Source organism: Trichomycterus rosablanca, chromosome 3 (genome assembly GCF_030014385.1).
Source record: "Trichomycterus rosablanca isolate fTriRos1 chromosome 3, fTriRos1.hap1, whole genome shotgun sequence".
Taxonomy (NCBI): Eukaryota; Metazoa; Chordata; class Actinopteri; order Siluriformes; family Trichomycteridae; genus Trichomycterus; species Trichomycterus rosablanca.
In genome coordinates, this window is record NC_085990.1 from 28,090,206 (window position 1) to 28,106,690 (window position 16,485).

The 16,485-nt window shown below is 40.6% G+C and overlaps 1 protein-coding gene across 1 annotated transcript in view; it reads right to left on the reverse strand.

Annotated features, from left to right (window-relative positions):
- Nucleotides 1-16,485, reverse strand: part of plod2 (procollagen-lysine, 2-oxoglutarate 5-dioxygenase 2) — a 79,355-nt gene that overhangs the window by 23,863 nt on the left and 39,007 nt on the right. Inside the window, exons 5-11 of the mRNA XM_062992289.1 lie at nt 12,802-12,914; nt 12,516-12,579; nt 10,407-10,504; nt 6,348-6,449; nt 4,564-4,689; nt 4,355-4,476; nt 1,346-1,450 (exon numbers count right to left, since the gene is read on the reverse strand). Of these exons, the coding sequence (XP_062848359.1) occupies nt 1,346-1,450; nt 4,355-4,476; nt 4,564-4,689; nt 6,348-6,449; nt 10,407-10,504; nt 12,516-12,579; nt 12,802-12,914 (730 nt within the window). The remainder of the gene's footprint in view (nt 1-1,345; nt 1,451-4,354; nt 4,477-4,563; nt 4,690-6,347; nt 6,450-10,406; nt 10,505-12,515; nt 12,580-12,801; nt 12,915-16,485) is intronic.

Here is a 16,485-nt window from a genome sequence, read left to right on the forward strand (position 1 = left end):
TTTGGCAGACACTTTTATCCAGAGCAACTTACAGTTATGACCGAATACCATGCAAGCAATTGAGTGTAAAGAACCTTGCTATGGCAACCTGGCAGTAGTGGGGATTGAACTGGTAACCTTTGGAATACTAGTGCAGTATCTTAACTACTGAGCTACCACTGTTCAAATAAAGAACAAAAAATTAGCCCACATCACCCCCATTCTAAATGAACTGCACTGGTTCTGATCACATCACACATTAAATTCAAACTTCTGCTTTTTACTTTTAAAGCTCTCCATAGTCTGGCCAAAGCTTATCTTCGAGAGCTCCTACACCCTTACATTCCCTCTTGCTCCTTAAGGTCCTTCAGTGGTAAGTTTCTCTCTACGCTGACTAATCTGCCTCAATCCCTGTGAGATTGCTCATCTAATTCTTCTTTTAAGTCCCTACTGAAGACTTTTCTTTTTGAACAGTATTTTTGTCCCCTCTCCTGTAAAGCAACCTTGAAACTGTGAAAGGTGCTATATAAATAAAATGTATTATTGTTATTATTATTATTATTATTAAAGGGCAATTACCTCACAGACAAATGTGTCCCTAAAACCAGATATGTGGAGATGTTGGATGTTCAAGCCTTTAAATCACTTGATCCCTGCTTGTGAAAATAAGCTGCCTAAGACACTAAGTCTGTTTAAATATACATAACAATGTAATATTTGAAAGGAATCTATTTAATACCAGTGTAATATGCAATCAAATATCTCAATACCTACACTTTATTTATTTGATTCATGTCAAAAAGTTATTTCTTTAAGTCAGCAACTTAAAGTTCCAAGGTTCCAAGTATGATGTCCATGAAACAGTGGTGTTTTTGCTAAAAAACAGAAAGAAATGTGCCCAACTGTAATCCAAGCCACCAAATACAGGTCTACCTTTAAGTAACAGTAGCTGAAACATGCTGATACCTCAACGTCAAGTAAGTTAAGAGGCTGCCACGCAAGAAAAGAGCCAATAATCATGCTTGTTTACTAGCTGGATTTAGCATCACTGTTGAAAAGCACGGGCTTCCTCATAAATGGCAGCCAATAGAATAAATAGTACCAATTGTGTTGCAGCTGCCAGACTAGCCCATAACCAGGTCAAAAATCTGATAAATACAAACATTCTGATAGTAATCTGATTATTACATCAGAGGCCCAACAGTGGCAACTTGATGGCAGTGAGGCATGAACCAGCAACCATATGATTATTAATTCAGTACCTTGCCTGCTGAGCTCTGAAAACACTTTTGAAAATCACCTTGACATAGCTTTGTCATAAAATAAATAAATAAACATAATAAAAATAAAATACATTGTTTCTCACCTGTTTTGCTCTATGAGTAGCTTTAGTGTCTGTCTGTTGGTTAGCATGACATCAGCGTCTATGCTGAAGTAGTACCCACACTCAGGATTCCTCCGACACTGATCCCTGTTAAAAAGAAAGCAAGTGCAGAAAGACTTGAATTAATCAATTTTATCTATAGTAGTGGTTTTATTTTCCTTATTTGATTTAAATCTAAACACCACTCAAACAGAACCCATCTGGCAATGTGAAGCAAGCTAGAGGGTCTTAAAAAGCAACACGTCATGCCTCATTCTAAAGTGATTTAAATACAGATGTGATACAGTCATTGAAATCTACCAGTCTGAAACGAGTAACGAAGCCATTGCTAAGGCTCTAAAAGTACAGCAAACAAGAGACATCTATGAAAGCCATTATTTATAAACATAGACAACTTGAAGCAATGGTGAACCTTTGAAAGAGTACCAAGATTTCACCAATAACACAATGACAACTCATCCAGGAGGTCACAAAAGAACCACAGGCCTCATCTGTCTCTGTTAATATCAGTATACATTATTCCACAATAAGAAACTGGGCAAACATAGCATCCATAACAGAGTTGCAAGGTGGAAAAACAACCCCAGAAAGACTCATACTGCATTTGCCAAAAACATCTACATGACCTCCAAAACTTTTGAATCAACATCATATGAACTCAGGAAAGATAAGTTTTTCTATATATCACAGTTTCTCGCCAGCTCTTCTGTTATAAAACCAAACTTCTCTGAAGTCGTGATACTGAGCTTGCTCCTGTCTCTTTTTTTCTAGCGTGACATGCCAGCACACTTATCTCTTTCTGGGAACTCACCCAGACTTTGGGCCTCACAATGGAACCACTATGGGAGACCGGATTTCCACAGACTTGGTGGTCGGTGTGACGTCTCTTCACCAAGCTGCAATGACACTAACTTGGTAATGACATGCTACTGGGTGATATGTAGGCATAGGTTTACCAGCTGCAGCAGTGCTGTTGGAATTTTTAATACTGATTTTATTCCCTGGCCTTTTTATTAGAAACACATTGACTGTTAGCACTAGCTGTAAGTGTACAATTTGAGACCTTTGTGCAATTTCCCTTTTCATGCAAAATGTCTGTTAATATTCACTGCTGTACCTAAAACACTCATACCAGAACAACACACACTATTGTGACATTTCCATGTTAAACTGCAGTGCTGAGAATTATTCACCAATCTATATGGTCTTATGGGGGCTCCCTATTTGATAAATCAGGCAAGAAATTGGCTTAATAATTGTGTACCCAGAAAGTTCATCATAGTTGTAGCTTTAAAAATAAACAATGTATGTACAGTGTATCACAAAAGTGAGTACACCCCTCACATTTCTGCAAATATTTCATTATATCTTTTCATGGGACAACACTATAGACATGAAACTTGAATATAACTTAGAGTAGTCAGTGTACAGCTTGTATAGCAGTGTAGATTTACTGTCTTCTGAAAATAACTCAACACACAGCCATTAATGTCTAAATAGCTGGCAACATAAGTGAGTACACCCCACAGTGAACATGTCCAAATTGTGTCCAAATTGTGCCCAAATGTGTCGTTGTCCCTCCCTGGTGTCATGTGTCAAGGTCCCAGGTGTAAATGGGGAGCAGGGCTGTTAAATTTGGTGTTTTGGGTACAATTCTCTCATACTGGCCACTGGATATTTAACATGGCACCTCATGGCAAAGAACTCTCTGAGGATGTGAGAAATAGAATTGTTGCTCTCCACAAAGATGGCCTGGGCTATAAGAAGATTGCTAAGACCCTGAAACTGAGCTACAGCATGGTGGCCAAGGTCATACAGCGGTTTTCCAGGACAGGTTCCACTCGGAACAGGCTTCGCCAGGGTCGACCAAAGAAGTTGAGTCCACGTGTTCGCCGTCATATCCAGAGGTTGGCTTTAAAAAATAGACACATGAGTGCTGCCAGCATTGCTGCAGAGGTTGAAGACGTGGGAGGTCAGCCTGTCAGTGCTCAGACCATACGCCGCACACTGCATCAACTCGGTCTGCATGGTCGTCATCCCAGAAGGAAGCTGACGCACAAGAAAGCCCGCAAACAGTTTGCTGAAGACAAGCAGTCCAAGAACATGGATTACTGGAATGCCCTGTGGTCTGACGAGACCAAGATAAACTTGTTTGGCTCAGATGGTGTCCAGCATGTGTGGCGGCGCCCTGGTGAGAAGTACCAAGACAACTGTATCTTGTCTACAGTCAAGCATGGTGGTGGTAGCATCATGGTCTTGGGCTGCATGAGTGTTGCTGGCACTGGGGAGCTGCAGTTCATTGAGGGAAACATGAATTCCAACATGTACTGTGACATTCTGAAACAGAGCATGATCCCCTCCCTTCGAAAACTGGGCCTCATGGCAGTTTTCCAACAGGATAACGACCCCAAACACAACCTCCAAGATGACAACTGCCTTGCTGAGGAAGCTGAAGGTAAAGGTGATGGACTAAACCCAATTGAGCACCTGTGGCGCATCCTCAAGTGGAAGGTAGAGGAGTTCAAGGTGTCTAACATCCACCAGCTCCGTGATGTCATCATGGAGGAGTGGAAGAGGATTCCAGTAGCAACCTGTGCAGCTCTGGTGAATTCCATGCCCAGGAGGGTTAAGGCAGTGCTGGATAATAATGGTGGTCACACAAAATATTGACACTTTGGGCACAATTTGGACATGTTCACTGTGGGGTGTACTCACTTATGTTGCCAGCCATTTAGACATTAATGGCTGTGTGTTGAGTTATTTTCAGAAGACAGTAAATCTACACTGCTATACAAGCTGTACACTGACTACTCTAAGTTATATCCAAGTTTTATTTCTATAGTGTTGTCCCATGAAAAGATATAATGAAATATTTGCAGAAATGTGAGGGGTGTACTCACTTTTGTGATACACTGTACATACAAAACAGGTTTACCTAATAAAGGGCTTGGTGAGTATACTTTCCAATCCAAATTTAATAGAGAAACCTACATGCCCAAGTTTCTTGCTTCTCCTTGGCTCAAGTTCTCTTCAGGACCGACAACTTTAAAACCGTGAAATACATCCTTGTTCTTCTCCCAAAAAGCCTGCAAGTGCTTCTCATGGTAAACCTCCTGTTGTCAAAAAGGGGGGATGAGATTAAAGACAAGATAAATCAAAAACCCTATCTTAAATGTAATAAGATACAGCTTTACACTTACATTGTTGTGAAAGAACAAATCCACTTTATCTTTGGGATAATCCAGTCCTAGGATCCGCTGGAGAAACTCCGGCAGAAAGGGGGTGGGCTGCTCGATAAACACTCCAATTGTCACTCTGGGATATTCCTGTTTAAATAGACAAGAACAAATAATTATATGGTGGATTTACAAAGCATTCATACCCCTTGACTTGTTCCACAATTCATTGTGTTGTGACTTCGGATGGATAGTATTGTTATTTATTTTAACATTAATCTACTAATACTACTACTTAATCTATTTTTTTTTTTATTGAAAATCAAAAACAGATCTCAGACTTGACCTTAAGTCACTCCAGTGTTGTCTGTATGCTTTGATAAAATAATATGTTTAAAGGGGAACTGTCATTCCAGTCTTCAGGGAGTTTGCTCTTGAGGAGACTTTCTTCAAGCATGTTGAATCTTGAATTTAGCCACATTCAGTAGGTGTGTTACTTTGTCCAGTCATAGTTCTTGCTCTTCTGAGGTTACATCTTTGCCTCATCACATAGAATGTGCCATTCAGCAAGCTCCAGGCAAGCTGTCTTTTACTTAACAGTGGATTCTGCCTTGACACTTTGTCATAACAGCTGGATTGATGAAGTGCTGCAGAAAGGTTTGCACTGGACCTAGGTATTTAAACAATGCAGTGTAAACTGTTGGGCTCTACAGACCCAGGTATGTGCATTTCCAAACTATGATCAACCACTTATATTGCGACAGCTGAACTGCAATTGACATCTGGATACATCTCAACTATTGAAACAAAAAGGATGTATTTGAGAATTTGGAGTGCCACAACAAATGGTCTGAATACTTTTGTGATTTTGAGTCAAACACTGATCTGGATAAGACAGCTACAATAAACATTACAGTTCATCCCAAAGAAGTATAATGGGGTTAAGGTCTGGATTCCCACTCTTACATAGCATTGACCATAACTTTGGGTATGGATAGGACAAGATTGTAAAACAGGTGTATATGACTGGGCTTAGTAAAGGTTCACATTCCCTGGATTAATAAGTATGTCCATAAATTAAATAAAAGAAAAAAACTCCATAGTTGCTTCTGACAAAGCAAATGCTGTAAAATGCTTTACAGATGGGTCACTCAGAGTTATAAGAAAAAAAAAAATCTCCACAAGCCTTTAACTCTCACTTAACCACATTAACATTTTTAGTCTTAAGTATTTTCTTCAGACATGCAATCCAGAGTGCCTCGCCCTGTTTTACCTTCCATCCTCTACCATGTGGCAGCAATTATCCTATGCTAGGCGTCATTGAGTAAAAAAAAGATACTAAGACACTAAGCAACAGACACAACAGACAGCTAAACCACCAATATGCCTGAGCAGTGGCCCTATAAACCTCCTCTTTGCCAGCGTTGGCTAAACCCCGCTCAGCAAATTTTCAGACCAACCACTGTAACGTGCCCTTCACATGTAGCCCATATACTGCTGGCCACTAAACAGCAGTGTAGTGCACAGGGACACCCGTCTAAGTAAACCCTCTCTAAAAACCAAAAAGCCATTTCCTGTACCACAGTAACACAGAGCTTCCACTTCCTCAAGTGGATTATTTCGCTGTTGTTGTTGGATGTGATGTATATAGCTCACCATTTCTCAGGAGCCCAGGCCCAGGCTAATTCCTGACATAACGTGCACACTCCCATGAGTGAACCTAACTCCAATTTTAACTGCTGAGGAAATAACTGTGGACATAATGAAAAAAAAAAGCTGTTCTTGGAGTCCTTGATCGTTTTGCTTACCGGGAGTTGAGACAAATCCAACATGTCTTGGTCACAAATAGTACAGCCTCGCTCATAGGTCCAGGCATTTGGGACATAATTAGCCAAGTAGTTCAAGTAAATCTGGAAAAAGAAATTAATCAATTAATTAAGGCAAGAGGCAAATTAAAAAGTCACAAGTTTGGATGTGCATAACTCAAAAAATTACATATTTCAGTCTGCACTAATATCTTTTGTACTTAGTATAAATCTGCATATATAAAAAAAGGAAAATCTTTAAAAAGTTTCCGCACTTTTATATTTTGGTTGGAAACGTCGAGGGCGAGAGGAGTAGTAATTGGTCGTGACTGAGAGACTGAGAGAGAGCTTATAGCCCGGATTTAGCGCCATCTGATTTCTACCTTTTTGGACCGCTCAAAGAAGCTTTAAGGGGAAGAAGATTTTCATGTGATGATGATGTGAAAGCAGCAGTGCATCAGTGGCAATGCGCTAAACCCAAAAACATTTTTTGCTGGTAGCATTAAAAAGTTGTTGCGATGTTGGGAAAAATGCATCGGAAGGTGGCTATGTAGAGAAGTGATGTCATTTGTTTTTGAAATTGTTAATAAATAGAGTTTTAAAAGTACTGGAACTTTTTGAAGAACCCTCATAGTATCGCTATAAAAGTTAGGTACTCATTACTAAAAAAATTGGTTTGCTTTCAAACATTAGACTAAGAGCATGCTATTTATATATATATATATATATATATATATATATATATATATATAAAACACCACTTCCAGTTATTATTACTACTGTTGTTTATGCATTTTATCCCAATTTTTCTCATGACTTCTTACATGTCCAACTGCCCGATTTAGCGCATCCTCTCCACTAATGCCAGCCCCCGCTCTGATTTGAGGAGAACGAAGCTAACCCACGCCCCCTCCGACACGTGGGCAGTAGCCGTATGCATTTTATCACCCACAGAGAGTACAGAGAGACACAACCTGATCCGCACTCTTTCCCTGCCGCTGTGCAGGTGTCATCAATCAGCCAGCAGAGGTCGTAGTGCATCAGTTGCGAGGTGTCCCTATCCGGCTTAATACCCCACCCCTATATGAACAACAGGCCATTCGTTGTTCATGTGGCCACTCAGCCCAGTTGTATGGCAGAGCTGAGATTCAAAACAATGTATTCAAAATCCCAGCTCTGGTGCACTAGCGTGTGGTTTTACCACTGTGCCACCTAAACGGCCCACTTCCAGTTATTATTGAGTTGCAGCAAGGGAACCCATCGTAAAACAAGTCATACAGCCAATATGGAGTATAAGTATATTTATCTCTGGTCTGTTATGACAGTGCATTTAGTCAATCAAGCTTATGGTCAGTTGTCCACATCTTTTTGGATATATAGTAAATGCTCCTAGTCCAGCGATCAAGCTAAAACCTTTACTTTTGGCTCTACCAGAACTGAACTTGCAGTCATGTCAGTTCCCATTTGGTGTTGAATGAGTAAGACAAGACGAGTGAAAAGCAGTGAAGCTGATAATGATTGACCCTAATTTAGGCCTCTGACTGCGTTCCCAGCCTAAACTGCAATTTTCAAGACTTGTACGTGATTTGACTTGAATGGATGCCAGCCAGTCAGACATGCACACTCTACCACAATGTTTTCATTACTGGAAGCCAGCATTGTAAAACTAAACAGGGAATCCTTCAGCCATTTAAACAATGGCTACCAGATGCAAATCCTACAACCTAACCCTGTTAGCATTGCGGGTAGTCCTAAATTATAGCTTCCATTATTTTTGGATAAACAATGCAGTATTAAAAACTGTCTCAGTGTTAGTGTAATCCGGACTCTACTGAGGTCAGCAGGGTAAAGGAAATTGGAAAGCTCTGATTGTTTAATAAAAAAGGACTGGAGACATAAACCAGACAGCCAAACCCTACTTTGCTTATATTTAAAGGATGTCCTGTTTTAAGGTGGTATGAGTTTTTAGGAGCAACACATACACATGTTTAAGGGCTTGGTCATGATGATTCAAAGACCAAAATGCAAAATATCATGAAGGCCATCACAGAGCAACACAAAATATCATTAAAAGCAATAACCAAATGTACAGAATATATTATAGGATGCATGTTACACTTCAGCATGAAATATTTTGACATAGTATAAATGTCTGACACTAAAGTTCATACACAACACAAACAAGACAATGCTGCTGAGTGCTGACTGTAGGCTGAAACCCAGTATCTCAAATCACATGCAACTTTATAAAACACTGTGTTAAATAATGATTCTTGTTTAGTTTAATTTTTACCTATTAGTTATTAGAGCCAGGGTACCTGACTGAGATGAAAAGGGTTTTTTGATTTTACCTTCTTTCCAAAAATACACTAGTCAGTAAAAACAAAGGTCCCACTGTTCAATTCATTAAGAATCTGTGTTGAATAAGCAGCAAGTGGACCAGGCAGAGGAAAACAACTATATGTTTATGTATAGTGTTTACATGCTAGCAAGGCCTTGATTAAGTCAGACTGAAAGGTTATGTCTCTGTAAGTCAGAGCTTATCCTGGCTGAGGCTAGAATTCCATGTACCTAGAGTTCCACGTTCTTGTACGATATGCTACACTATCACACCTACTGCAATCATGCATGGAAAATAGACCTATTATGGCAGATTGCCTTAATTCTGTCATTTTGTTATTTCACAGTCTGAAGCCTAATAATTGTTAAATTATGAGTTAATGGTCTTAAAACACTGGTTTAATACAACCCCAAAGAGTTTCTTACATTTACTTTGACTTTTATTTGATTGCAGACAGAATGAACCTGAGATATTTCATGTTTTGCCTGGGCAACTTAATTTCATTTATTAATAAACATCCATTCCTGCATTTCAGACCTGCAAAACATTCCAAAAAAAGTTGGGACAGTAAAGTATTTACCACTTTGTAATGTTGCCATTCCTTTTCATGTGAAAATGCAACAACGACGACCCCGTACTGTTGCACATCTTAAGACGTGTTTGCAGGAAGAATGGGACAAAATAAAAGCTGAAACACTAAATCACTTGGTATCCTCAGTGCCAAAACGTCTTTTAAGTGTGGTGAAAAGGAATGGCAACATCCTGCAAGAAACACTGTGTTTTTTATTATTTTCATTTTCCGTGCTGTCCTAACTTTTTCTGATTTGGGGTTGTATATATAATAGTAAGTTTTACCTCCAATTCCATTTTAGGCTGCTCAAGAAGGAGCCTAGTGGTTGGGGTACTGGACTAGTAATCTAAAAGGTGCTGGTTCGAGCCCCACCACTGCCAGGTTGCCACTGTTGGGCATTGAGCAAGGCCCTTAACCCTCAATTGTTTAGACAATTTACTGTCACAGTGCTGTTAGTTGCTTTGGATAAAAGTGTCTGCTAAATGCCAAAAATGTAAATGTTGAGTTTCTTCCTTATAATATTTAGGGAGTTTTTTTATCGACCACTGTCAATGTTTTCTCATTAGGGGTTCTAACCAGGAATTTGTACATTTGCTTTGAGACTATGTTTATTGTAAAAACAAATAAAGACTGCAACTAGTTATTTCAAATCTCACACTAAATAAATGTTTATTAAATATTTTTGAATGACTTATCAGTCTTTAAGCAGATTTGATCCAGTACAGTTATGGGTCAATCAAGAATAGGCTAATCGGCCCTCTCACAGTCTGTTGATTGTGTATTGGGTCACAAATTGTTCACAAGCTTAAGTTTCGGGTAGGAGTGGAATTTGCTCTATCAGCCAGATATCCTTTCCCACTCATATGACTCAATTCTTGGCCCATGGAAGTATGAATTTAGTCTTGGCCCAATCCCAGTAGTACATTTTCAGCTGGATTTCTGGAACCTGAAAATCTTTTGACTCACTAGGCCTGTGTCAAAATCACATGCTTTTGAAAATCCTAAGATGAGAATCCGTGCATCTTGCCATTACAGCAGTGGATTGTTTTTGAAAGCCTGCCAGACATGACAGATTGCACACAGGAAATGGGAAAGCTGTCTTGGTTAGTAAATGTGTGTTCTTGTAACTCACAGGGGAAAAAATACTTACTTTAGTGTTTATATTTCCATGGATGACCACTGGAAGGCTGTCATAGATGGTGTTCCTGATTCGAACCCGCTCTGTACCGAATTTCAGCAAAACTTCATCTACAAGAAAAGGAAAATATATCAGATTTTTTTAATAAATGTATTTCTTGTGGAATTACACAGGAATCTTTTAGTTTCTGGATGATTTTATTTTGACTCAAACATCAAGTGATTTAATATCTTAAACTGATTTAAAATAATACATAAATAATAAGGTTGTTTATGGTAAAGTACAGTAATAAAAATACATATACAGTGTATCACAAAAGTGAGTACACCCCTCACATTTCTGCAGATATTTAAGTATATCTTTTCATGGGACAACACTGACAAAATTACACTTTGACACAATGAAAAGTAGTCTGTGTGCAGCTTATATAACAGTGTAAATTTATTCTTCCCTCAAAATAACTCAATATACAGCCATTAATGTCTAAACCACCGGCAACAAAAGTGAGTACACCCCTAAGAGACTACACCCCTAAATGTCCAAATTGAGCACTGCTTGTCATTTTCCCTCCAAAATGTCATGTGATTTGTTAGTGTTACTAGGTCTCAGGTGTGCATAGGGAGCAGGTGTGTTCAATTTAGTAGTACAGCTCTCACACTCTCTCATACTGGTCACTGAAAGTTCCAACATGGCACCTCATGGCAAAGAACTCTCTGAGGATCTTAAAAGACGAATTGTTGCGCTACATGAAGATGGCCAAGGCTACAAGAAGATTGCCAACACCCTGAAACTGAGCTGCAGCACAGTGGCCAAGATCATCCAGCGTTTTAAAAGAGCAGGGTCCACTCAGAACAGACCTCACGTTGGTCGTCCAAAGAAGCTGAGTGCACGTGCTCAGCGTCACATCCAACTGCTGTCTTTGAAAGATAGGCGCAGGATTGCTGTCAGCATTGCTGCAGAGATTGAAAAGGTGGGGGGTCAGCCTGTCAGTGCTCAGACCATACGCCGCACAGTACATCAAATTGGTCTGCATGGCTGTCACCCCAGAAGGAAGCCTCTTCTGAAGTCTCTACACAAGAAAGCCCGCAAATAGTTTGCTGAAGACATGTCAACAAAGGACATGGATTACTGGAACCATGTCCTATGGTCTGATGAGACCAAGATTAATTTGTTTGGTTCAGATGGTCTCAAGCATGTGTGGCGGCAATCAGGTGAGGAGTACAAAGAAAAGTGTGTCATGCCTACAGTCAAGCATGGTGGTGGGAATGCCATGGTCTGGGGCTGCATGAGTGCAGCAGGTGTTGGGGAGTTACATTTCATTGAGGGACACATGAACTCCAATATGTACTGTGAAATACTGAAGCAGAGCATGATCCCCTCCCTCCGGAAACTGGGTCGCAGGGCAGTGTTCCAGCATGATAATGACCCCAAACACACCTCTAAGACGACCACTGCTTTATTGAAGAGGCTGAGGGTAAAGGTGATGGACTGGCCAAGCATGTCTCCAGACCTAAACCCAATAGAACATCTTTGGGGCATCCTCAAGCGGAAGGTGGAGGAGCGCAAAGTCTCGAATATCCGCCAGCTCCGTGATGTCGTCATGGAGGAGTGGAAAAGCATTCCAGTGGCAACCTGTGAAGCTCTGGTAAACTCCATGCCCAGGAGAGTTAAGGCAGTTCTGGGAAATAATGGTGGCCACACAAAATATTGACACTTCAGGAACTTTCACTAAGGGGTGTACTCACTTTTGTTGCCGGTGGTTTAGACATTAATGGCTGTATATTGAGTTATTTTGAGGGAAGAATAAATTTACACTGTTATATAAGCTGCACACAGACTACTTTTTATTGTGTCAAAGTGTCATTTTGTCAGTGTTGTCCCATGAAAAGATATACTTAAATATCTGCAGAAATGTGAGGGGTGTACTCACTTTTGTGATACACTGTACCAATAAAAAGTATATAATAATAAAATCATTTACATAATTTATCATGATCATCCTTGACAAACTATTTGGTGACCCTCATGGTCCCTGTGAATGGGGGTATTGTTTAGATGGGCCCACTCTTATCAATCAAAACAAATGTGTGAGGCATTTCAGCATGACTTGAATTTACTCACCCACTGCTCCATTTAGATTCTGAAATATCTGGCACTTGTGGTCCAAAGTCATATTAAGACTTTCCTAAAAAAGACAAATCCAGAGCATGAACAGAGGTACCATGTGAGCCTTTGTCCCCAGCCATCACCCTGACACGTATTTATGTTGTTTGTTTCTTTCTTTGAGTGTGATGTGTTGTCAGGCCTGTTATAGTAACATGTGGTCACATAACTAGCGTGAGGGTGGTTCCCACAGTGGCTGTGGATTTCACAAAAGAACATACTCAGTCTTCAACTGTATATTTACCCTCTTTAGCGGATCCAAGTAGATTTTGGTGTAAAAGAGCTGGTCGTCATCGTTGTCGTGTAGCTGCCACTGCATCACCATTTTATGTATGTACGAGGCATAGCCCATAAAGCCTAAAAACAACATAAAATAAAATTATGGCTTACTATGAAGAAAGGTTTAGGATTTATAGAGAGCATGGAAAGTCGTATAGTTTTAGGGCGTCAAAGCGTGACAGGATGTACACAGCAATTATTTCGTTTTAAAAATGACTTAGTCTGAGATCACCACTTTGAATGAATTCGGTCAGCATACTTAAACTGGCACAGTTTTCACACCAGATGCTTTTTTTGACACAACCCTTTTTATTTTATTAGGACTTGAGACCAACACTGAGAGTGCACCTACAAGAGCAGCTCCCAATTGTTAGGCTGTTTGGTCTTTCCATCCAGACACAGCCAATCATGTCTGTGTGAGCTCCAGACCAACTGGTAGCAACAGCTTAGTGGACACTTATTTATTTTCTCTATGCCTATTATTATAGATATGCACAATTTAGAAGGTTTACACTAATCATTATTTGAAGCACTAATGCTGACCCACAAGTGAACTTTCCACTTAAAACCACCCTCTTAAAAACATTCTATAATGGAATAAATACGATGGTCAATTTGTGGCCATTAAAAAGTATTAAAAATACCTACAAAAATGTAACAATCAATTAAGTGTTAATGTACTTGCTTAATAAAACACTTTATGGTTCACTTTGCAATGAACCAAAGCTCTCCACAGTTTCTGTAATAAATCCTGACCCTGAGCAGAGACATAAGGAATTATACACAGTTGAGTCACATTATTATGACCACCAGCTAGTATCCAGAGTAACCGTGTGCAGCATGGACAGCAGCTAGACGGGCTGGAAGTGACTCAATAAGGTCCTGGTAGGTTGTCACAGGTATCTGGAACCATGCTGTCTGCAGTGCATCCCACAGCTGCTGGAGGGTGCGTAGGGGAGGATCCATAGAGTGAACACGACAATCGAGGTGGTCCTACAGATGCTCAATTGGGAAAATTAGGGGGCCAGGGTAGTACTTGGAAGTCTTGGTCATGCTCTTCCAACCAACATTGGACATTTCTAGCCGTGTGACATGTCACATTGTCTTACTGGAAGATCCCATCCGCCCCAGGGAAGACACTTTTACCTAAGGTACTGTTACCCATGACAGCAATGACGGATATACAGTGTATCACAAAAGTGAGTACACTCCTCACATTTCTGCAGATATTTAAGTATATCTTTTCATGGGACAACACTGACAAAATGACACTTTGACACAATGAAAAGTAGTCTGTGTGCAGCTTATATAACAGTGTAAATTTATTCTTCCCTCAAAATAACTCAATATACAGCCATTAATGTCTAAACCACCGGCAACAAAAGTGAGTACACCCCTTAGTGAAAGTTCCTGAAGTGTCAATATTTTGTGTGGCCACCATTATTTCCCAGAACTGCCTTAACTCTCCTGGGCATGGAGTTTACCAGAGCTTCACAGGTTGCCACTGGAATGCTTTTCCACTCCTCCATGACGACATCACGGAGCTGGCGGATATTCAAGACTTTGCGCTCCTCCACCTTCCGCTTGAGGATGCCCCAAAGATGTTCTATTGGGTTTAGGTCTGGAGACATGCTTGGCCAGTCCATCACCTTTACCCTCAGCCTCTTCAATAAAGCAGTGGTCGTCTTAGAGGTGTGTTTGGGGTCATTATCATGCTGGAACACTGCCCTGCGACCCAGTTTCCGGAGGGAGGGGATCATGCTTTGCTTCAGTATTTCACAGTACATATTGGAGTTCATGTGTCCCTCAATGAAATGTAACTCCCAAACACCTGCTGCACTCATGCAGCCCCAGACCATGGCATTCCCACCACCATGCTTGACTGTAGGCATGACACACTTATCTTTGTACTCCTCACCTGATTGCCGCCACACATGCTTGAGACCATCTGTACCAAACAAATTAATCTTGGTCTCATCAGACCATAGGACATGGTTCCAGTAATCCATGTCCTTTGTTGACATGTCTTCAGCAAACTGTTTGCGGGCTTTCTTGTGTAGAGACTTCAGAAGAGGCTTCCTTCTGGGGTGACAGCCATGCAGACCAATTTGATGTAGTGTGCGGCGTATGGTCTGAGCCCTGACAGGCTTACCCCCCACCTTTTCAATCTCTGCAGCAATGCTGACAGCACTCCTGCGCCTATCTTTCAAAGACAGCAGTTGGATGTGACGCTGAGCACGTGCACTCAGCTTCTTTGGATGACCAACGCGAGGTCTGTTCTGAGTGGACCCTGCTCTTTTAAAACGCTGGATGATCATGGCCACTGTGCTGCAGCTCAGTTTCAGGGTGTTGGCAATCTTCTTGTAGCCTTGGCCATCTTCATGTAGCGCAACAATTCGTCTTTTAAGATCCTCAGAGAGTTCTTTGCCATGAGGTGCCATGTTGGAACTTTCAGTGACCAGTATGAGAGAGTGTGAGAGCTGTACTACTAAATTGAACACACCTGCTCCCTATGCACACCTGAGACCTAGTAACACTAACGAGTCACATGACATTTTGGAGGGAAAATGACAAGCAGTGCTCAATTTGGACATTTAGGGGTGTAGTCTCTTAGGGGTGTACTCACTTTTGTTGCCGGTGGTTTAGACATTAATGGCTGTATATTGAGTTATTTTGAGGGAAGAATAAATTTACACTGTTATATAAGCTGCACACAGACTACTTTTCATTGTGTCAAAGTGTCATTTTGTCAGTGTTGTCCCATGAAAAGATATACTTAAATATCAGCAGAAATGTGAGGGGTGTACTCACTTTTGTGATACACTGTATGTGCAGACAGCTTATCGCACACCTTATACACTGACTCTGAAGCAATGCTGACTGCAGTGCATCCCACAGCTGCTGGCGGATGCATGGGGGGTTACATAGAATGAACATGATGATCAAGGTGGTCCCACAGATGCTCAATTGGGTTCAAATCTGGGGAAATTAGGGGGCCAGGGTAGTACTTGGAAGTCTTGGTCATGTTCTTCCAAACAATGTCGGTTATTTCTTGCCGTCACATTGTCTTGCTGGAAAATCCCATCCGCCCCAAAGAAGACAATTTTACCCATGGTACTTTTATCCATGACAGCAATGAGGGATATATGTGCAGACAGTCTATCACACACCTTATATACTCACCAAGCCAGTTCACGAAACGTGACGTCCTTCATGAGCTACGCGCTGCCACCGTCAAAAATAGCAAGTGCTCATAATAATGTGACTCAACTATGTAAAATGCTGTTTAAGTCTTGTGCAAACTCTCCTTTTTTGGTTTTGCCTATTCACAAGTGAGTTCCTTTTTATATGACATACTAACTCCAAAAGCGATTTGCAGTACTAAAGCTTCAAGAACACTTGACTCTTTAGTTCATAAGGTTGAAAGTTTCAAAAAGAGAACACAAAACAAACAAAGCCTCAAGGCAATTCCACACATTTTTTACAGAAGGTAAGTCTGCACAAAGTTACTGACCACCACAACAGAAGCAGTAATTCTGCTGTTCAAAAATAGTACACAAAGTAAACACTGTGATTTCAAAGAACCACATACTGAGTGATTAGTAAGGAGGACTTGATGAGGCTATTTAGTTTGAGGTTGGGTGGAGAT